The 24440-nt window shown below is 36.8% G+C and overlaps 1 protein-coding gene across 1 annotated transcript in view; it reads right to left on the bottom strand.

Moving 5' to 3' along the window:
• The window catches only part of macrod2 (mono-ADP ribosylhydrolase 2), a 443628-nt gene that overhangs the window by 306957 nt on the left and 112231 nt on the right, over positions 1-24440 (bottom strand). Inside the window, exon 4 of the mRNA XM_055030012.1 lies at positions 11333-11362. Coding sequence (XP_054885987.1) covers positions 11333-11362 — 30 coding nt within the window. The remainder of the gene's footprint in view (positions 1-11332; positions 11363-24440) is intronic.

Below are 24440 nucleotides of genomic sequence, written 5' to 3'. Positions count from 1 at the left end.
TTCAGTTGGAAACCCACATGAACGTTGAACATGAGGCTCCTGCTCTTTGCCAGAACCACAGTTTTAGTTTGTGAATGCTACATTATCCTTTCTCATTGATCTCTGCTGTCCTTTCTCACTTTCAACAGTCATTCTTCACTTTCCACCTTTACAAGTGATTCTGTAGTTCTCCTCTGAGATATGTCAGCACACACAAAACTGCAACCGCAGAGTGTGGGTGATAATGAAGTGTCTAAGAAAAGAGGATTAGGTGGAGCAGTGGGCATCATCCCTGTGGTATAAATGCTCATCTCTCCCTCAGGAAGGACACATGGAGCGTCTTTCACATCAGTCCAACTGCTTGTCTCGGTGTTACTATGAGCTAGCATACTTGGATTGCTGCTGTAGTCCTCAGGAGGCAACAGTGGGAAAGTTAACACAACGACAGGCTCTGCTCCTTGGGGAAACTTGGCGTTTCATCCTCCGACACCCATCTGTTTATTCTGCACTCTGGTTGAGAGTGGCACAACAGGCACTGGGAAAGTGAAGATCTTTACCAAGGGAACAGGTTGATAGTGAAGGAAGTATAGAGGTTTGAGAAAAAGAAAGACAGAGGAAGATAATCTCTTCCTCCTGCCCATGGTCTGAAAAGAAAAATAAAAAAAAGACGACAGCTTTCCACAGACGTTCCCTCTGGCGTCCCTGGGCTCACATGTTCCATGTCTGCATGTGGCCTGACAGACGCTGCTAACTAGCTTGGCTCAGGAGAGATGCAGATAGGTTGACAGTTTGTTACTAGTTGGCAAAAGGCCACTGTAGCAGGTCAGTCACAGCACAGGAAGTGTCAAAAAAGTCTCACTAATCAGTCAACCAACAGGTACTTTAAAAATGCTCAAATATTACTTTCCTTTCTCTCACAGCAATTTAAAAGGCCCACTCCCACCGTAACATCACAAGAGTTTAAGATCCAATTACCACCACAAACTACTGCAAATTCAACTGTTCATCAGCAGCAAAGATTCAGAGAAGTTATTGTCTCATAAATAAATAATGTCCATTATAATATTGAAAAGGGCAAATGGTAAAAATGTAGAGCTGACCAGGATTGTGCACTGTGTTTAGCCCAATGATTGCTGGAGATGGGCACCAAATCCCCCTGGCAGCGCTGCAAGAATAAGTAGGTATAAACAATGGAGGGAAGGATTTTTCTGACATTTTCAGTGAGAGATTATGATACTTCAGCAACAAAATCAACTCATTTTATAGCTTTTTACACATCTTTAACTGGGGTGTAAACAAATTTGTCAGCATTCATATGTGCAAACAAGTCTGCTCTAAATTAGGTCATGATAGTGTGGGTTATCAAGGAAGGAAACCCTCTATTCCTATCCTGTACTCTTTGCATGGTGATTATTATGCACACATAAATCATGGTCTCAAATAACAAACATTCCTAAAATTGACATATTGACATATTGTCAATTATAGGAATGACAATATGTCTTGTTCACAAATAAGCTGTGACTTATTTGTATAAGCTCTGGCTTATTTGTGAACAAGATGCTAAAGGCTCTTCAACCCTCATCTGATGCTTTTGCCATAATAGTTGAGATTACAGTATGGAATGAGGCCGTTCTCCTGCAAAGAACTCTCCCTGTTTGTCAGATCTCATCACTCTGTCACGCATCGCTAGGGGCAGCAGGACCAAAACTGACCACTGAGTCAGTCGACAGGACAGCTCAGCAGTCAGTTATCTCTGAATGAGATACACACACAAATTGAGACAGACACGGGCATGTCATGTCTGGAAATATGGGCATAATCATGCCTGCACTCATGCACGCTGTCATGAAAAAACACAGTAATGGGGACCTGTGATGCATACAGAAGATAACGCACACAAACTAAAGCATGAAAAAGACAAACGGTGAAGTGAAGTGATGTGCGAGCAGGATCAACTCCCAAAAGCAGGCCTGATAAAGACCAAACAGGATACAAATGTGCTCTGACACTAGGGTTGGTAATGCATTGAATTGTCTAAACTCCCTAAGAACTGATCCAGAAATACTGGTGCACAAGAAAAGATTTGGGAAGAGGTCATATGAGAGGCAAGTCAAAACAATTACACAAAAAATGGAAATAAGTTGATAGATTCTTCCATATATTTCAACCTAATTGGTTTTTGTAATTACAGTAGGCAGGAAGGTGTTGTATACCTTAAGAAAAAAGAAAAAAAACTTTTCTATCATATCTTTTGATAAACCAAAGGAAAAAGTTAATGGCTGGAGAATATTTGTTGCAAGGTTTCAGAACATGACTCTCTCCCTTTTAGAGATCGCAGAACAGAGACATTATGAAATAGAGAAAGAGGGGTTCCACTGGGTCAAACACAAAGTAAAACAAGCAGCTGCAATATGTTTACAGAAAGAACCCTGAGGGAAGTGGAGAACTTGACTGCACCATCAGATTTATTTTCAGCTAAATTATTTGGAGAATTTATAATGGTTCACTACACGTTTGTACCCCTTTGTAGGTACAAAAATAAGTTCTAATGTAAAAATAGCTGGATTTCTAACCCTGTGGAAATTGCTCAGGTTGGTTTCAGGATCATCCTTGAACTATTCCTGTAAACTTGTAATCAGAAGACGTAATCACACTGAATCACACTCAACTAGCTAATCTAACTAATGAGGCATGATGCACTGTGTAAAGGACAGATTTGGGAGAATAAGAAACCTCAACTTAAGTGAAATTTTCTATTTTGTTAGTATAAAAACATAAAAATATTTCTGGAATAGAGAGCAGTTCCATAACTGTACATCATAGGGATATGATATTCTGCATTTTGTCATGTCATAACCATAAACTTCAATATATGAAATGGGAAAAAATGTACAAGCTTGAGAAGTGTGAATGCTTTTAATTTAGTTTTCAGTTGGGGCTACTAAAACACTAAAACTCACCAGAAACAAAGACCAGCTAATCTTCTTTGTAGTCACCAATTAAGATGCTTCAACATTCTTTCAAAACAGTTTTATTGTTCTTGGAAAAACATGCCTTTATATTATTGTGTCTCGTTTAACTTCAAAACCTTGCTACTAGGAAAGCAAAACCTTCATATGTTTTGATTTTCAGATGTGTACACTGTTAAAATGTAGAGCCTTTAATACACTTGACCGGCAATGCCAAAGATCAAGCGATGCCATCAACTAGCTAATGACACGACAGCCACAGGCAAAGACCGGCAGCGTGATTTATACATGGGGACAGATATGAATGATTCATGGGCAAAGAGAAGGATAGCAAGAAGCATACAAGTCATATGCATCTTTCACTCACATTTATTCATAGACACTCACTTCTCCATAACATTACTTAGGCACTCCCTGATGTCTCATAAGCTAAACACGACCAAAGTGACCAGTCTTGTTGCTCCAGATAGCTTCATGGCCCTTTTTGACTTCTCTAGTCTCTGAATATGTTCATCTTTGTCACTAGCATCCTTGGACTTCTGGCGACTTTTCACTGCCATCCCTTTGTACTCCCAACACTAGTACTAAATATGGAACCAACTGCTGTAGAATAAAATAAATGGCCCAATCACTCTGCATCAATTAGTCCATCTATCAATGCTGAATGAAGAGCTACATTAAAATGTTTCACACAATGCCCAGTCACAAAATTGAGTCAAGCAGATGACCTTGTTCGGCTAATTTCCGTGGAATGGTCTCTTGGGTAATTGGATCAGGAAACACTGTAATGCTTCAAAGTTTCTCTTTTTTATTTTTTTTATTTCAGGATTAGATGTGCAACAAAGCATGAAATCTTGCATTGATGAGTCTGTGTCACAAAGAGCAATCATGTTGCTGTGTGTATGTGACTTGTCTCAACTATAAAACTCTCATTTATAAAACCAAGTGATTTAAGCATGGCACTATATTTTAGACTCTTATTTTGAAATTATTTCCAGCACTATTTCCTAAATTGACTATAACATATTAAATGGCAATCTGGAAGCATTTCGTTTAGTGTGAATGAGCTAACAGTATTGATTGTCCTTCCAGGACAGGCCAAAATTCGACAGATGTCAGTCAGGAAAGTAGTTGTTGAAAAAGGGTAATAAATTCAGCACAGGTCATTGAACCAGGATTCGAATCCTTGATAGCTGCGTCAAGGACTACAGTCTCTATACAGGGTCGTGCTTTACCCCATGCCTTCACCACACCCATTTGAATGGTTTTTCAGCGAATTGGCAATTATGCAGCAAACTAAAAATTAGCTAACAATGTTAAGGTGGTATCTATTTCATAGCTTCTTACTGGACATGATCTAATATCCAGTAAGAAGTTGCTTCACAGCTTAAGAAATTGACTGCATTTGGTAATCTCGAGTTCAAATATTAAATAAAAAGATAAACTAAATCACTTTGAACTAAAGTAATTCCCTAAAACATTATTTGATATTTAGGGGAACTTTTTTTCATTCATGAAACTGCAAAATGGTGCATAAAGACCACTATTTGCTGTTCTAAACTGGAATGGGTTATTGTACACTTTATCTGTTAAAACCCCTAAACTGAGACTGTTATTTCAGTTGTTGAACGCTATCAGCAAAATTTAATTTGTCTCGGTCTTGCAAGCTTGAAATCATATGTCGTCTTGTGATCTGAAAATCTGCCCTAACTCTCCAAAAAGCTTAACTTTCCAATTTATTGGGAACTTAGAGGTCAATGAAAACTGTGGTTATAATCATGTTCTTTTTCATTTTATTCTTTAAAGAAATTAATAAACTTTCAATTCAAAGACTGAGAAATTTACCCCAGTGAGCGAAGAGAAGCTGTGGATTTCTTCTGTGTTATCTTATCAGCATACTATAATATCCTTTTTTTTAAAAGGAAGGGAACTACGGCTTCATTTGACAGTTCAGTGGTTCTTTTATTATTTAGCTAAGTTAGTGTATTTCATATTTGTACCACAAATTAATGCAAAAAAAAGAACTTTCTCACATTTATATAACACCATAACAAAAGAATACCTTCATAAGGAGTAAAGACACATTCACCTTCCCTGAACAAAACAACCTAAAAATAATAAATATGTGTTTATATTGTCTGTTTACCTCACAAACAGCTTTTTATCTGCAGAGCTAATCCCGAAGAGAAGGACTGACACATATTTAAATTGGTCCTGCCTCAAACACACTTTAAAGAAAATGTGGAACAATACAGCCTAAATAAAAGCTGGGGAAAGAGCAGAGTGTAACTAACTTCACACTAAATGCGAGGAAATACGTAAATCCCAAGGGTGTCCCGCTGACTGAGGAATCTTTGCATTTTATTTATCATTTTACATTATTTAGGCTACTCTGTGGGGAAATACGCTCTCACTGTCATAAGTTATGCTAATGACTCTTACTACCATCTGTGAACTGAGGACTATCAGTCTAGCATAGTGTGCAATCTATAACTTATGAGAATAAAATGTCCTTTCTGAATGATTAGTGTGGGGGCATCCTGGGAGCTGTGTAAGTGCCGTGAGTTCACCTAGCTCAAATTGTCACCCAACACTCACTGCCGTATCTGAACCCACACCCCTTCCCTGTGCAAAGCCCCATGCCCTGGTCCCCTCCAATCTACTCAATAAACAAGCCTCAGGCAGGACCCAGACAGAGGATAATGGTTCACCTGGAGGTGACAGGAAAAGAAAACAGATCTCTTTGCATAACAAATGGAGATAAGAGATAAGCACTGTGAAGCACTTAGGAATCTTGATAAAGGATTATCCAAACATGTCTGAAACTGAAACATTCCTTTAGGCACACTGAAGCGCACTGTTTTACCGAGAGCCAGTCCTACAATAGTTCTGCTGAACATGCATTGCTGATGTTTTTTTCTGTTCAGATAAATATGCTAGGTTCTCACTTTGTACAGAAAAGTCTGATCTAGGACTCTACAACTAAAATGCAGGATGCATTCCTTCTGCAGAGTAGTAAGTAATTTTCTAAGAAATACTATCAACTATGATTTTTCAATGTGAGTCTACAGCACATTAAATCTTTACCTATTAAAAAATGAAAAGCACTGAAGGACCCATGAGTATCATCATAAAACACATGAAATGGTATGAAGCATAGTTAACCTCAAATGTTGCAAATATTATTTTGACTCAAGCAGCTGATTTGGAAAACTTAAAGAAGTTTTCTCTTCACTACTCCCCAGACGCAAGTGACAGACGCTGGTGAATTCATGGACAGAGAAAACAACCCCATATTGAGCCCAGCTGCTCAACTGGAGAAGAAAAAGGAGGCCCAACCTAAGAAGAACGATTTGTTTGGGTGGTCTAGTTAAAGCCTAGTGCTAAATGGCCATCAGTTCTGGTTAGAATGGTAATGAGGCAATTCCCCTTCAAGATAGACACATCAAAGGCAAGGGGCGCTTCCTCTCTTCACACAGCCTTCACAGGGCTTCATGGTATCATTATATGGTTCAATATGAGCTTGAATCCTTGATTTTGTGTGTTAAAAAGGCACAAATGGAAAGAAAAGGGAAGGGTAGACAACATAATGTTTACATTAGTTCTGTCCTTTTGGGACTGTGCCAGCACCCAGCCATGCTGTGACACACATCACATAGACAACCTGGTACTATTCATAATTACCCTCTATTCACAGAGGCCTCATTTAGAATGCTATTATCAGAGATCATTGTTATTTCCCTCAATGTATGCTTGGAATCCCGGTGAGACCAACACATCTAATGCAGATAACAGTACTATTTTGGGTGACCCCATTGCGTACACAATAATAAGAGTGAACAGCTGAAATCCCATGAATTCCCATCAGTGATTTCTAAGGATGCAATTGAGCCTTGAGGTATATGAATCATTTTTTTTTCTCAACAACAAACACCAGGAATATAAAAAAAGTAATTAAAATAAAAAATCCCAAGGCTTTATTATTACTGACCCTCATTATTTTTACAGTGCTCTAGTAGATAACAAGCAAAATCATACATTGTTCTCTATGTTTTACTGAAATATATAATGATGTGATTGAAGAAATATGACTGCTGTCAAACCTACCTTGCCAGGTATCCTAATGTGTTAAAAAAAACAAACAAAAAAACCCATTAGGTAGGTTTAAATGCGAGAAAATTAAGCCCATTTAAAATAAAATCAACTCCTATCATGTGTGTATTACCAGGCAGGCCATCACCAGGGCCAGGTTGATAATGGAGGTAATGGAGAACCGACAGCATTTTTCAGGCAGTCAGTTTCAATAACACATGTGTATTGGGGTCATGGGCGTAGAATTCAATGTTCTCCTGCATCATGAAGAGGTATTTTATTTTGTTGCAGTTTTAGTTAAATATTTATGAGGTGAGTAAATCTTCATCAGTGTAGACAGAGCATCTGCAAAGAATAGCATGAGACCAGCTAAAATTATTACCTTAATTTTGAGTAAGATTTGCATAAATTCTGTCACACAAATAACTGATATACGTTGCATCTGTGAGCTGCAACTCATCCAATGTAACATTTTTCCGAGCAAGATTCAGAGTGAGTTTTACTCAAAAAACATCTTTCTAGTCAGATCTGTACATATTGCAATGATTTTGATGTTATATTTATGGCACTAATGTAAGCACACGGCGGAACAAGTGTCAGTTTATATGTTCATATGTGTTTAAATTCCGCACAAGTTTGCTCAAAACGTTGTCTGGCTCACCTTCCTCTCTGAATCTGTTCTTTCTTGTGACCTCTTTACTTTCACAATTTAAAGTGTATGTAAATGAATCCCTCATAACTCCCCACTATAAAGACAGTAGTTGGATCCGTTTTTAGATGGTGAAGCCAAAACTATAGTGCACTGCATTTACTGTAAAGAGAGAGGAAAGCCCATGGTCCCAGCAATAGTGCATTTGTGAGAGGCTTTAACACATTTTAAATTGAAATTCTGAAAAAGCCCAATGCACATTGCACATTACACATTAAACACGTTACATAATGGAATAAATGTTCTGTCCAGGTGTCACCTCTCTGGCTACCTTTTAATGGCAGGCAGCAGCAGACAAATCATCAAACGAGGCAGAGGTAATGATCAAGTTTAATGTTGCCTACACTATTCCAAAATAATAAATTTCCATTCTCTTTGTTCATGTCTGAAATAATTCTTCATAAGAAAAATGGCTTGAATGTAGTAAAATGTTTCAAGATGTTAATAAATTGTTTGATCCTTAAAATAATTTTACTTACAATTTAGATTTCCATTAATGGAATTAAGTAAGTTGAAAAATCATGCCCAAACCAACATGTCTACATTTAAAAAGAATGGAAAAAAGGGTCTAGGCACAAAGGTAACCAGAGTAAAAGCTTTGTCCAGTGTTCACTTCCTGGCAGGAGGCCCACCTCCACAGCTATGAGAAAATAAGCACAGTTCAGGTGTGAGGCCAGCATGATGGATCATCCTGCTGTGAAACTGGCCCTCTTTAGAGCCCAGAGAAGACAGCTGGGAGATAAGGAGAACCCTATATGAGAGCACATCTCCTCTTCCCATCGATCCTCACTGCCACCAAGGCAGGAGGTCTTCACATGCCATGCCACAGATAGAGGTAGAGAGACTGGGCAGGGCAACAGAGACAACAATTTTGTCTGGTTTGTAGGCACCTTTAAGTGGAAAAGACACTGAAAAGGTAAACCTGTTTTGGCCTTGTGCTGATAAAATAAAGAAGGTACAGGTCCTTTATAAAGAAACATAACATCTTAACTCTTACTCTGTTTCTAATTAACATAATTTGACATTACTATAAATGATTTTAGAGAGCAGTAAAATAAAAAAATATATTATTCTGCAATCTACTTTGCTGATTAATGCTGAAAGAAGTACGAGCGTCAGCATTTATGAGTTAACCTTGAGTTTTGTGTTATACATGTAGCAGGAAAGGCATTACCCGAAGTCAGTTAAAAGTGAAAAGACGCTTGCTCTGGAAAAAAAAAAGAAGGTCTGTAGCTACAATTAGAATTCCTCAGGCATTAATAAGCACAGCTGCAGGTATCAATCAAGTGAAAATATTTCCTTGCAAAGTATGACATTAATTGAAACAAAGGATCTCACATTCCAGTGTTGAATTCAGCTTGATATTTTGAAACAGAGCAATCAGCAAAACCCCAACACCTATTATTAGTTGAAGAAGAAACTGGATCAATCGACAACACAGATTTGAGAAACTGTAAAAAGGTGATATTCCACAATGTGACGGTAATGAGAATATAATAGAAAAGAAAATTGCCTTGTTTTGTTTCTCTGAACATGGCAAATCAATACTGAGATCCGACTGCAGCAGAGACAGACACCAATCAGGAAAACAGCGTACCCTGTTTTGGAGGGCCTACCTTGGTAATGGAGATGTATGTTTGTGACCTTCGCTCTCAATCACAGAAATTCTTAAAGTAGTCGTATGCTGAGGGTCTCTTCTTGTGAGTGACAGATTTTGAAACCACACTGCAAGCAAGCACCCTTAACCATCTATCAGACAAGATAAGGCCCTCTCCAAGGAGCATGATGAGCTGTGAGAAGCATCATGTCTCTGACAGCATGTGCACTGAGCATTAAACTATGCTGAGGCTTTGAAGTTCTTCTATGCTCAGCCTTTGTCTGTAATAATTCATATTTGCCAGGTGTTAAGCCTTAATAAACACAAACAAATAAATTATGAATTGCCATGAAAGTAACAGTATTTATTTTCAGCTTATTTTCTTTTGCACTGAATATGTTTCTTAAAGTTCTTTTTCTAAAGACTGTCAAATGTGGAAAGAGATGGGATGTGGCAGTGGCTTAGGAGTAAAGCGCAACCCATGTATGGAGACCTTAATTCTTGATACGGCTGCCACTGGTTCGAATTCTGGTCCAATGACCTTTGCCACATGTCTTTCTGATCTCTCACAATTCACTTTCCTATCTGACAATAATATAGCATTGAAGAACAAAGCTCTAAAATTTACCAGTCAAATGCTAACTCTGTAGTCTGCTGATGTTAGAATGATATTTGCTGCAATCTATCAAAGAACATGGCTGATTAGCCCCAGTGCTCTGCACTGTCATTAGGCTTCTTAGCGAGGTAGCCAGCTAAAAGCTAGCCACAGTGAACACCAGGTTGTTCTGGGGATGAAGAACCACAGCAATTCATGAATAGCTGAAATCCATGAACATGAGAATTCCCAATAAAAATCTAAATATTTAAGTCGCATATACACCCAAGATGCACTTTATTGTACACACTTAAAACCATTTTAGCACTACAAAGTTAAAATCTACAGTCTTCCTTATTTCCATTTGAGAATACAGCAAATTAGCATCAAAGAAAATTAATGGCACTGCACTTAGGTATTTCAGCTTTCCAAGCTGCATTGTCTTTCAAATAATATGCTGAAAAAAAAAAAAAAAAAAAATCAGTGGGAGTTTTCCGTAAATAATCAGGATTACATTCCACTGGAAAAACAAACAAACAAAAAAATGTTCAATAGAAGATTTGTAAATACTTAATCTCGTATAGGTGAGGGTTCATTGTAGCTTGATAGTTTGATACATCCAAATTGAACAATTTACTAATAAACTCTTAGCTCTTAGCTAAATATTTATAAATCCAATATGACCCATAAAAAAAGAACATAAAAGAACACAGTGAACCTAAAGTTTATAAAGAATTTCCACAAATATATTTTAACATAGAAATTGAAAAGGCTATTTAGTTCAAAAAAGCTCTTTCGTACAGCTCTAGACAGAAGACATATAACACACGTCAGAGAATGCACTAGGATACACAAAACTGAAGCAGAACACTTTATTCCCACATATGATCAAAAATTTCATGTGGGAATAAAAATTTAAATTCCATTTTAACCTAGAGCATTTTATCCAGATCTGTTGTCAAAGTGGTGAAGAATTATCTCAATCATGTCAAAGAAAATGTCTAACACCATGAAAAGAAGAAGAAAAAAATAGAGGAAGAGTGGGCAGGAACCCCCTCCCTACCTCCCCATTATTCTCACACCACAGTTGGCTGCCTTGGGTTTGCTTCCTTGCTTTGATGATAATGCTCTTTGGCAGGCTGCTAAAGTAATGACTACCTCTCAGTGGCAGAGAGCAAGCTTACTCTGTAATATTTTGATTTAACAGAACATTTAGTTAGATTTAAAATAGGCAAAAATAAATAAATAATTAATTAATAATAGTAATAAAAAATACAAATTTGTGAAGTTCTCTAAATGAGTCATATGACATTTTAGGCTGGTCTATTCACATACAGAAGGAATTATGCACGAACATTAAATATATTTAAAATGTTAATATTACTCACCTCCGCCTCCTCCCAGAAGACTGGTGTTTGCTGTAATGAGAGGAGAAAAAAAGAAGTCAATAGGCATATGAACAAGTGTCCAAATATCAATTAGACTCGTTCAGCATAATTTGTATAACATCAGAGCAATGTTTCAAATGCATAAACTGTCAATTTATTATTATTTTTTTTTTTACGATATATTTTATTTAACCTAATAGCAAAGATTGTCAGATTATACTTTCCCAGTTGTAAAAGGAAAACTAAAAAGAAAAAAATCAATGATTACTCTTAGATGGAAATGGTGAAAATCATTTAAAAAACGACAAAAATAGTTGGTTTTTCAGTTAAATCTACAATCAATCAAACATTTCACAAGCTGTGCCAAAGACAACAAGTGTTTGTATTTTGATGCTTGCTACCTTCCAACAATTGTTACATGAGCCAATAGTTTGTCACATCTCAAATGTACAAAACGTGTTATTGTGTGTGAAAGTGGTTTAGTTGAATAACTACTTCAGCCATTTGGCAGCTAATGTGTCATTCTTTGACAGTGAATTATGATTGAGGTTTTTCTTTTCCTACTACATTAATTGTGCTCAGCACAAAAATGTCTATATGACTTAAAATAGTAGTTGCATGTTATTTGCTGAAAGGTTTATGTGCTGATATGAACATTTTGTATGAGGAGCATAAAACATGCTTCAGTGAAAAGGCAAATGATTGTGGCATTTATTAATAAGTCTCAGTTCTTTGATCTGATACATCTGCAAAGCAAAGCAAATACAAGAAAGTTCAGCTCACAAACACTTATCGTCCGTTGGCAGACATTAATGAATGACACGTAACATACCATTTCTGCACGAAAACCCAAGTAGAGCATCATTAAAACTTAACCCTTTTTTTCTGTTCGTTTGAGTAAACCGTTTTCACATACAACAAGAAAGATTAAAAGACTTTTAAGGTACATCTGTTATTTTATTAAATTCAAAGTAGGTAGCAGTGACGCTTGGAGTGTAGTTCATACATCAGAGATTAAAAGAATAGTTTTTCACAACTTCCGATTAATTATCTTCAAATAGAGCTGCAACATCAGCCCTGTTCAAAAGCTTATTTAGTCAAAAATGTTTTTTTTTTTTTTTTTGGCCCAGAAACAGATAATAACCATGAGCCATTACCAAAGAAGTACTTATTTATTAGTGTTTTTAAAGCCTAATTTACATAAAGGAAGTGACATCTGGAGTTCAATCTGCTTCTGTTGGATTCTGTGGAAGCATTATTCTCATTTCAGACCCACAAATATGAGTGGGCTTGACAAAGAAAACCTTCCTACAGCAGGTTTTTTACTCATCAAAGGGCTTTTGTTGCGCATCTGTGTGGTCTTTGTGCATACATACAGTATCACAACTCACACACACAAAAAGCAACAACTCAAACAGGGATGTACTGACAATTCACTGTCATGTTTACAATAGCACCTCTCCAGGTTTTTCTGTGGTAAAAAAGACACTCATGCTCTCGCAGCCTTTGTTTAGCTCTGGAATCTGTCAGCCATCAACAAAGAGCACATAACTCAAATGTGCATGCTGCTCCTGAACAACTCTGTTTAAATGAGAGTGGCAAATTTCCTGGAAAAATCTGACTCTTTTCTTTTTATTCAGGAGATATATCTAGCTTTAACAAGAATTGTTAGGAAAAAATAAATAAATAAACACATTTTCCTTTAATATAATTATAATTGAGCCAACCTTTTGTGTTCTAGCAAGATAGCATGATGACCTGATAACTGCCACCTCCTTTTTCATGCGAAGAGAGAAAAAAAACACTGTAGTTGTAAAAGGTGGAGGAGGATACCACATTATTTCTATTGCAAATAGTTTGCTGTAAAGTAACAGTAAAAGATAGAATTTTTCATGTTACATTGTTCTGCACCGATATAAAACTGAATTATATTAAATTTCTGCTTCGGCATTGCCCTAAACATCAAACTTTATGGCACATTTGTATTTTTAGTAAAATCCAACACTTTCAAAGTCAGCTCAAACCCAAGCCAGCGGCATACTGTTTTTCAACATCATCTATCATCATTGTCTGGTCTCTTGGGGAGCCTTCCTTATTCCTGAGCTATTAAAACACTGGGGTTTAATTACCTGACATTATGGAAATGCATGCCAGAGGGGGGCACTTCATTTACTCCACACCTAATCAGAGATCTGAGATGTGGTTGCTAATCAGACACAACTCTTCTGCATGTATATGTATGCAAGGCGGCATGGTGATAGCAGGGTAAAGGGTGAGCTTGGGGTTGAGATATAAGAGGATTTCTGTCTACATATGATTGGGTATGTTTTTGTCAATAGGAGACACACTTACTTCATTGTTGTGGCTTTTTAATAAGAATGAAAACAGAAACAAAATAACTAAAAGTGTGCACTTTTCGCTGTATCCTCACCTTCAATGATCAAAACAAAACAAGTAGTTTTGTCTATAAGACAACCAGTCTTATAGAACAAAACAATGCTACCAACCCACAGAATCTGTGCACTCAACCCACATACAGTGAAAATGTCTCTATTCTTCTATTAAGACACCAAGTTTGTGAAACACATAAAAGGCCAAAATAACACATTCTAGAACTTTATTTGCCCTATAACCTGTACAACTCAATAATAAAATAAATAGAATTTTTAAGGAAAAAAAAAACAAAAAAAAATTCAAGCCTCAAACTAAACCTATGCTGAGGCATTTCTTTAATGGAATGGAATTATAGTCCAAAAATGCTTTAAAGAAATATCAAAAAGTGTTTAAGGCAAATTATCTTGCCAATCTATTGTCTACTAGCCAATATAAATGAATATATGGGAGATAGTTGTATTTGTCTTCATAACTCTTCCTTAGAGCTTTTTCATCGATTTTGGATCAAAGTCCAGTTTGTGGTCATGTCAGTGTCATGCCATATTTACTCGACTTGATAGAGCCTTTCTGCACCTTCTATGGTGTCTCGTTCTTTCCTCCCTTCTTCCGACTTACATCTTTCAACAGTGAGAAACCTTTTATGTTTTGAAAGGATCATGCAGACCATAGCTTCTGTAATGAAATGCAACTGAGAAAATATCAGGTTAAAGAAACTATTCCAATGCCCATAATTAATCAGTATTTACTGACTCCGATAAAATGTTCTTTTGAATGTGGTGGTTAGTTCTGAAAGCCAAATCTCCAGTAATTAGTACACATTTCTACAACCATATCATTATGACAAATACTATTTATCTTATTTTAAAAGATTTGCAGTTTTCTTTTTAATTGGGGATTAGATCATATTAAAGAGGGATGTGTTGACTTTTACTTCCTCAACAGACACACCATCACAGAAGACATAAAAATCTGAAATCGAATGCAGATTTGCTTCTCCTCAAGAATGAAACAATACCTGGTTGTTTTCCTTGATGCAAATCCAAACAAAAAAGAATCCATATTTGGCCACATCTTTCTCACAATCAATATTTTATACTGTGTGTATTAATTATAAAGCAGCTTTCCATGCTGTTTTGCTCGCCTTGGGCTCAGACTGAGCATCTTGTGTGGGATCAACACATTTATGCCTTTAGGAAAGCAATGGGAGAGTGAACAATTAGTATTACCAGAAGGCCATTATCTATTTCTTCTAGTGGCTGAGTGTCCACATGTGGAGCTATCTCTTGGAATGAATGGTTAATGGACTTTTGAGTTTACCACCCTCTTTTAGGGTCTGCCCCCAAGACAGATTTAAACTTTTTTTTTAAACACAGGCCAAACCACATCTTCTACTCAACTAAAACTAAATATAACCCATCACATTAAACAAAATAAAGCAGTACTCAGGACTTCTGAACTTAAATATTTCTTTAGCAAGAGAGCTAAGCCTTGAAGCATTGCAATGACCCAGTTAATGAGAGTAAAGTCTGAAGCCAACTTGTAACTGTGTGTTGTGGCATCATCCCTGTGGTAACCACAGCACGGGTCATAAATCCCAGTGGAAATGCTCCCCAGATTGCCTGGGGACAGTAAGGACTTGTTGGTCCATCAAACTCATGCCAGCACAGTCACTGTGAGGACAAGAAGTTCCTGTCTTCCCTTTAAACACTAAACATTTGGGAGAGAAACTAGATACTGCTGTTGTAACTCTTCAAATCAAGCAAAATAACAGAATGTTAATCCATGACTGTGACAGGGGTGTTTCTTTTTATTGTGGCCATATGGAGAATATGCTGAAGTCTGATTTAAATCTCTAAATCATCTTACTATGTCATGATATCTTCAAATCAGTCAAACAAAGGGCTTACATGCCTCAATTGTGTTAGCACAGAGAGCACATAGGATTTGATCACTGCTGCATGTTTGGTGTTGTCAGCTCATCCTTAGATCATGCTTGTTAAATGGAAAGCTCTAGTGCATAACCACAAAAACCTCAAGGCAGTAAACAGATCCACTGTCTACCTTCTGGTCTGTGCCACTTAACTGAACCTTCACAGTATGCTTTGTCAAATGCACATGCCTTATCCTCAGCGTGCTTCTCAGTCAGCTCAGAGTATATTCTGCTGTGACTCTGGGATAAAAAGGAAAGGAAGAGAAACTAATACAAGATTCTGGTGCAGATTTCCTGGTCTGCTTCTAAAATCTGGGTACAATATTTTTTTAAAGGAACCAGAAGTCCCACTATGGTATATTGCTTGCAGCCTTCTGACGTCTGTCCAAGTTTAATGCATTTCATCTTAACTTGCACTATAGAAAACATTTCATTAAAAAAAGAAAATAACAAGCCTAAACCAATCTGATCTGCATCAACAGACAAAGAAACAACTTGTGCAATTGCATGTGTATTAGAGATGTAGAATTAGCAAGTTTCTTAATCTCGACCAAGCTGAGCTGAAACCCTCTTGAGCAGATAACGGGCACTCCACCAATTTTAGGCTAAAAGGTGTTTACCATTTGATTATTTTACCTGCTTATTTTGCAGTTCAGAAACAAAATTCAGCACAAAAAAACCAGTCACAACTCTATGATCCTTGAATGGTTATTTTGAATATTGCATAATTTCAGTTACTGCCAGTATGAAATTTCATAGTTGTAAACTGACTAAACTTGCAAGCTTTCCGGGAACTTGATAATTGGAGTGGCAGGAACTCAAATAAACATAACATCCATTACATCTACATAAAGCACATCAATGAAAGTTTATAACAATAAAGAAATGGTTCTGAAAACGAACAGATAATAATTTAAAGACTGGACTGGCAAAGGTCATAAATATACATCCACCTGCATCTGCTCAACCCCCCACCCATTCCTGCAATGGGAGCCAGCAGAAATTGCAAGAAAATAAAAACGAATGTGGGGTAAGTAAAGCAGAATTTTATACTTCTTATGAAGTTGTGCATCAAGGCGACATGAACGCCACCATGGTAAGAACACAGATAGATATTCTTTTTTTGTCTAACAGGTAAGGTGAGTATGTTGAAGTTCAGACAGTTAGTTGACGAAAGCTTCGTTATTTTATTGGGGTTTTATTTCCAGGGGAACATTGTCCTGTACTTCCAGCTCTTTGCTTTCCTTCAAACCAAAAAACAGACACGCACGTTTTTCCACTCCAGCGGTTGTCTTAACAAGCCCTGAGATTGTGTGACTTTTCACCAGACATACAAATGTACACATAAGATCCTGCACACATTGCACCTACACACCAAATGGAGCAATTGGAGCTAGAATTTGATACTTAGAGCGAGCCATCTAATGTTTTAGGAGCTCTGTGTTTTATTGAAGTAATTCTAACCTTTAATGACGAGGGACCGCTTCGCCATTTGTCTCGGCTGAAATTCGAACAAATAGAAATAAAACTTAAATGAGCCATCAACTGAGAAACGAGAGAGGAGCAGCATCAATAGTATTTCTTATTTGTTGCACATTAAAAATACATGTGACACTACAGATGCAGCCCTGGCTGATAATACTTGTTGGCATTTTTTGTTCTTTATTGCTTTTAGCGGCCCCTGAGGAGACCGACTGAGCTAGACAAACTAGTGGGAGAGCTGGCATCATCACAGAAGCAGATTTACTCACAATGATGCAACTGTGACTCAAACAAATGAGGAAAATATCACACTCAAATATACCAGGTGGATAAGCTAACATCTCAATAATAAATATATTCACAACCACCTGAGCATCATCTTGATCCAAGCAGTCAAAATAAAAGATTTACTACTGATAAGATATGCAATACGTGCTCTTTTTTTAAGGCTTCCGTGACAAGTGACAACAACATTGCTGTGTGAAATACTGAGTGTGAATCTTGTGCAAACATTAAGTAATATTGCAAGAGTATAAATCTGAAAATGTTTTGAAGTGCCCATGGTTAAGACTGTAGTGATAAGGTGATAAAACCTCACCAGACTGGACTGGGAGGAGGTTATTCCAGTACTATAATTCCTATTACATCACACTGAGACAAAAACAGGATCTCTTACCTCCATTACATCAACATTTTCAATAAATTTAATCAGCCTGGGAAACATTTTTCACAAGTTGATTTTGGAAGTTTTTAATTTAAAAAAAGCTGAAAAAGAGTCATATGCATATAGAACATATGCTTTCAACATTTACTGCTTGTAGTTAGAAATAAATAGTTTTCACACCTTTTTTCAAGAACTGCAGCGCTTTATGTTATGTCAGAATGTATCGAAGTGACAACAAGGTGGTGTCACCCTGATTAATCCTTCTCCTCCACACACTTGTCACCACCATAACAAACCAACAAAACCAGATGCCAAAGCCAGCCCACACATCTATTGTTATAATTACCTGACCTTCAAATCCACATTAATGAGCCCAGGATGATCCCTCTCTCTTTCATCATTTGGCTTTCGAGCCCTCCTTTTATCTAACAAGGTCACCTTTCACAACACGCTGCTTCGCCCTGAAATACACATCCCCCTCATAAATATACATCCACCTGCATCTGCTCAACCCCCCACCCATTCCTGCAATGGGAGCCAGCAGAAATTGCAAGAAAATAAAAACGAATGTGGGGTAAGTAAAGCAGAATTTTATACTTCTTATGAAGTTGTGCATCAAGGCGACATGAACGCCACCATGGTAAGAACACAAAAATGAATTCTACAACTGCCATGTTATTTAGTAATCGCCTTAATGCAAAACTTGTAGTGTGAATGAGGAGGACTTCTTACATCGTCTCCTGAGACATGCTGCAGAGGCGAGTGGGAGAGCAGAGTTCATATGATAATCTGGTTCCACTTTCCCAATCATAAACCCACTGCGGTTGACAATACAGCTAAATGAATGTGGTTTGTGAGAAAACCACAAACACTTTGAAAATAACATTATTCATTTTTATTTTTATTTTTTTTTGCATGTCTCCCTTTATATTCCTTTTCTAACATTGCCGTTAAAGTTTTATCCAATAGAACCAAAAAGTAATGCATAATTGACAAAAGGGGGAAAAAGGATACATATTTTTAAAATTACTTTCTATACAAATAAAAACTAAAAGGGATCTTGCATTTCAGCTCCCCAGAATTGATATGCAGAATCAGCAGGACCACATTTTTCTGTAGTTGCCTTGCAAGTGTTTTATACTGTCTCTTCACACTTTGCATATCTAGAAACTAACATTTATATCTGCTGTTCTTTGTAAGCTCAATCAAACTGGAATGAGCCAATAAAAATTGGGAATTGTTAAACAAGATTACATTTCACTAACTTTGCCTTCATTATTTCCAAATCCAGTTGGAAAGCTCTTATTTGTCTTTTCTCTTGTTCCATTTTATCTGTATGAACATTCCCTGGACCAGTACCTTTCAGTAGCATTAGGGACATGATATAAACTGAAGAGACTATGGAATTCTTACCATTGCAAAATCATGCATCTGTGCCTTTAGTCATTTTTTTTGTACATCTTTCATTTGTTTCATATAAATTAATCCTCTAGGACCACAAAGCAAACTGATTAGCTTTATTATTATGCATCATTCTTGTTAAAAACAAACTGAAAAGTTTATAGCATATCAATACCTTTCCAAGTCTCTTTTTACAAGTAAGATTGTAAAAACAAATTTCAAAACATTTATATAAAAGGACAATAAATAGATCACTAGAATGTTAAAATTGTTGTGCATTTTATCTGATGAGTGATGAAAACTGAAAGTGCACAGTCAAAACAAGGATCAAAACTGCAACGCATACCAAGATAATTTAGCTAATGAGTGCACGCATGCCAAGTTTGAGGAATTTGGTTAAGATTATATTGTTTTTCATTAACCTCGACAAGAACTAGTGTCAGCACAAAGATCCAACAGGATTTGGCCCAGCAGCTGCACAATCATTGTGGTAAATTTCCGGATTAGTCTCCAGTCGACCAATCTTCCCTCCTGGTGATCAGCTTTGCTGATATAGAAAAGACTTCCAGGCACCTTGAGGGTCCTCTAATATCATTAAGCGCTGCAAGATACCGCCCTAGCAGTCAGACAGGTTTCTTTACTACATTAAACCCAACATGACTGGACAGTTTTAAATTGAAAACACTCTACAATTTATGTACATCTTCTAAAAAGGCTTTTTCCTTGACATACCACTATGTTCTTTTTGTGGAAAAAGAAAAAAGAATCTGGAAATCACCCCTAACTCCCTTCAACCCTCCCTTGAAGGCTGGACCAACATATATATGCTCACACTTAAAAGTCCATATAGCCTGAGTGCAGACATTGCATTAAGGAAGAGTGCATTGTCTTTTTTAACACTAACTATATTTTAACTTCTCTTACTTCCTTAGCAAAATGCACTTAACAGGTACTTAAGAGAATCCATTCCCACCAGCGTCTATTTGATCATAGCGCCCTAAGTGTTGAGGTCATGTGTGAAGAGCACCCTGGAGGTAGAGGTTTAAGTCACAGGAACTCATCTCGCTGTAGTGCCAGGAACAATCCAGAATGATCTTGTTTTCTTCTTATTGAGTGCAGAGTATTAGACTGATTGATTCAAGGCAGTTTATCAAAAAGAATGTCCTTAGTTTGGTTTTACATTTGAATCTGGATGGAGGCATCAGTACAAGAAAGATGGGAAGGATTTAGTAATGTACAACAAACTATTCAAAATAACAATCTGCACATAAGAGAATTAATATTTAGTTTCTACTCAATTCTTAGCTACTTTTCTTGAATATACAATATATTGGCTTAACGTGTTTCATATACTTTTCTTCCAAAATAATAAAATAATTATTGTGCTCTAGATCAAAATTAATATACTTGTTAGTTTGTCAATATAAATGGTAATGTTAGTGCTTAAATCAAATTTTCTGAAAACCTTGAATTGTACCACATTTTCTTTTTATTAGGGATGCATCGATGACTATACCAGCATCGGGTATCAATCAAATATCATGTGCATGTACTCCAATGAAATAATGAGTGAGCTGTAGATCACTGTGCACAAGCACTTTTCTGTATTACAGTATTGTAGGATCCAAAACCAGTGTGGCGGGAGCTTCATTTCCCTCTAACAGACATCAGTTCTAAAAAGTCTATGCCAAGTTTATAACGAAACATCAAACTTGGCATTCACTTTCTAACTTGGCAGATTTTTTTTAAAAAGACAACCAATTCACTATATGTAGCATATAGAAAATTACTTCCATTGAATGTTAAAGATACTGTTACTGTTGGATATGAATCAAAACACTATGTAGAATGCCCTCAGCAAATCGCTCTGAAAAAATAAGAAAACTGGATAATGACTAAAACTACACCAGTATGAAATGACAAAGGGGTGTCTGGTATTCAGATGTGAATGTTGTCTGTGTTTGCAGTGGTTTTTATGTTTCCAAGACTGAAAACTGCATTAAACGCATCAGAATGATCTTTAAATCAAATTCTTGTCAGCTGCCCCCAAAGTAAACTGTGTGTCCACACAGTAGATGAATCAATTCAATCAGAAACAGTAAAGAACAAACTGTGACCTGCATTGAATTTGAACTTTTACTAGGAGTTCAGATTGTTAGCTAAGTTATCATAGCTAAATGAAACAGCAGTGGGATTTTTTTCCTAGTTTCTTAATATTACCAATCTGTGTCCAAGTGTTCCTATGGCTGGTGAAATAACTGAGGAGGAAGAGAGGAAACTGAAATGAAAAGAGAACTCGAATGACTGCAGTTAGACCTCCTGCTGCTGTTGGAGCTCCTCAAGGCACAAAGTCATATGTTATATTTACTGTAACAACATCTCTTTTAAATGTTTTCCGAAAACACAAACTGATGTCTTCACATGAAAGCATTTCTGAAAGGGGCCGTATTGAGCAGAATGTAACGAGCTCCACTTTTACGGAGCTCCTTAAGCAATCATAAAAGTAGATATATCGCTATACACTAATAGCATTATGATTACTTGGTCCAATCCAATATTACAATCTTATGATTCACCCATCCTAAGCTGTATATTTTTCACTGATGCGTCTTAGTGAGGCTGGAAAGTGGGTGGGCAGAGAGTGTCAATGGAGCATGAGAGTGAATGCCAAGATGTGGGTTTTCTATGCAAACCTTTCCATTGTAATGAGATGAGCAATATTACAGTAATCAACTTGTCATTCAGTGTTCATAATATTCTGGCTGATCAGTGTTTATAAAACACTGATCTAGTGAAGGGAAGCTCTCAAAAAGACAGGCCACCTTATATATAATCAGTACTAATAATTAACTGAGTCAACATTGCCAGTTTAATAATAAGCAAAGGTATTTCCCAATTATAATTTAATGATGCCCTCATACACATCAAGAAATAAATATCATTTTCATCTACAGCAACCAGATCAATTCAGTTCTGAGTCTTGCGTTGATTTCGTCAGCTACAGAACAGAAACAGTAGCAGTGAACATAAAGTCCATGAAAACAAAATAAAAACTGTCAATCATTTTCCTGTTTCATAGAAACTGAAATGAATGTGTTGTCTGTCGGTCAGAAAATCAAGATGTAGACCGGTAGAGCTTTTGATAGATAGTTTTGATAAATATCACAATGCAAGTTGAACATTTCTGAGACTACAACTGTTCTAATTGAGACAAATATTTTAAATAAATTTCAAAAGATTATTATTTGCAAATTGAATTAGGAAAATTGTGAAATAGACAATGAATTTCCATACAAATTACAAGAAGTTATGAATAATGACAATTTAAAAGTGAAAATATGTTTGAAAACCAGAAAAAATGTGAATCAAGTTCACACTTTAATTCGCATTTTGTAAAAATGTTTAAATACCGATGTACTGCCTTTAAGGAAAACGTGTTGTTTGACTCTAGCCTGCCTTTAATCCTGCTTTTCTTTTTTGTTGTTAAAGAAATGATAGAAATTTTGCCCAGCACTAGATGCAGGTATACATACGGATTCGGTAATACAATGCTTCCTTTTAGACCACAAAAAGACACTGAGGCAATTTAACTTGGCAGTTGCCTCCATAAATAAATAAATATCAGGTAAAACCAGCTGTGTAAGACATGACAAAACTGTGGACGGCTGAATAAAGAGTTAAATTGGAGTAGCAGTGGGGGTTCAGCTAACTTCCTTGTGTATTTTTCTAGGTTTTCAAACAGAATAACCCAATTTTTATCCACGCTCAAAGTAAGTCTACTCTGGCTTCATAAGGAGGCTTTTCTGTTGCTCTCTTTGCTAAATGGATGTGAGCCATTTCATTCAACTACTAGACTGTAAAGAAGTGCTACACTTCACATAAAGAGAATAAAGCCTTGATTAAATGGATTTAATGTTCTGATTTAACAAGTGTGAAATGATTAATGTCACTGACTTAAAAAAGCAATGGATTTGTGTCATTAATATAGTTTAAGTGACGCTTTCAAAAATGACAAGTGTCTTAGCCTTGAAAGGAAGACACAAAGCAAAGCAACGCCTGTTAGGTGGTACAACCAGTTAAGATGAAGTGAGCTCTCAGGTTCACAGTGGTGGGATTTCAATCTTTTTTTCTTAACTAAAAATCTCTTCTGTTTTTGGAGAGAATGTTTCACTCCTGTCAAATTTAGGAGTGAAGAGAAAATATATCTGGAGAGGACTTAAACTAAAGTTACTAAAAGAAATTTCAGGGAAAATTGAACCAGTCAGAAATGTTTAGCACTCCTCCATCACCCCCACCTGCAGTTCAGGTTATCCACCAAAAATACCACCCACTGTTTTCTGTGGTAGATTTCTACCCAGTGTTACAGATTTGTCCTGATCTCCTGTAGCAGAGACAAGGGGAGCAGAAAAAAACACCATGATTCCTGCCAAAGAAACTAAAATTTTTCCACTGCTGCTACTTGTGAAATGACAAACTATTTTCAGAACTCATTTATTGTGCATCTTGATTGACTGGCATGTTCCGACATGGACTGGGGGGTTGAAGGAATCATACCGGCCGAACAGACATGATGCACAACAAAGCAAGGAGAGCAATATCAGCGGATGAGAATGCAAGTGCTCACTAGATTGCTGGGATCTGTACTGGAATTGCAACGCTCATGGTGGCAGCATACTGCAGTAGCTGTTGCCTTAGTTCTAATGTTTTTTTTTTTTGCAGACTTTTTAAAAATTTTTGTTTCCTTTTAGGTAACACTTAATTTCTTGTGCTTTTGAATGCTGTGCAGCTGAAGGGGTTTTTATTATGTTTTTACTTCTGGACAGTTATGTGTATTGTTTTTACAACTGGGAGAAGCTAATTAGCACCAAAAACTTGAACTGTGACATCAAGTCCCAGAGGAGTTGAACAGGACTTTTCATGAATGCAGAGCAGGACCAAATAGCAAAGAGGAAAGGAGGAAGCCCAAACAATTTCTTCCATTAATCATAATGATCCAGGATCATATCTCCGACTTCAGTGTCTCTGTCCAGCATTCTTACCTACCGGCCAGACAAATATTTAAATAAGAATAACAAAAGCAAATGAGGTTGATTAGCAGTGATAGTGTCGTTCAGAACATGTTACTGTGGAATGATCCTGTCCACAGCATCACCAACCATAATTAAACAGCATCACACAGACATTGTAGTTTTTATATATCAGTTGCCTTTACTCACAACCCAATAACAAAGGAAATG

The sequence above is a fragment of the Poeciliopsis prolifica genome, unplaced genomic scaffold (genome assembly GCF_027474105.1).
Source record: "Poeciliopsis prolifica strain line A6 unplaced genomic scaffold, Auburn_PproV2 SCAFFOLD005, whole genome shotgun sequence".
Lineage (NCBI taxonomy): Eukaryota > Metazoa > Chordata > Actinopteri > Cyprinodontiformes > Poeciliidae > Poeciliopsis > Poeciliopsis prolifica.
Note: the sequence above shows the minus strand (reverse complement) of the source record. Positions and strands in the feature narration are given on the sequence as shown.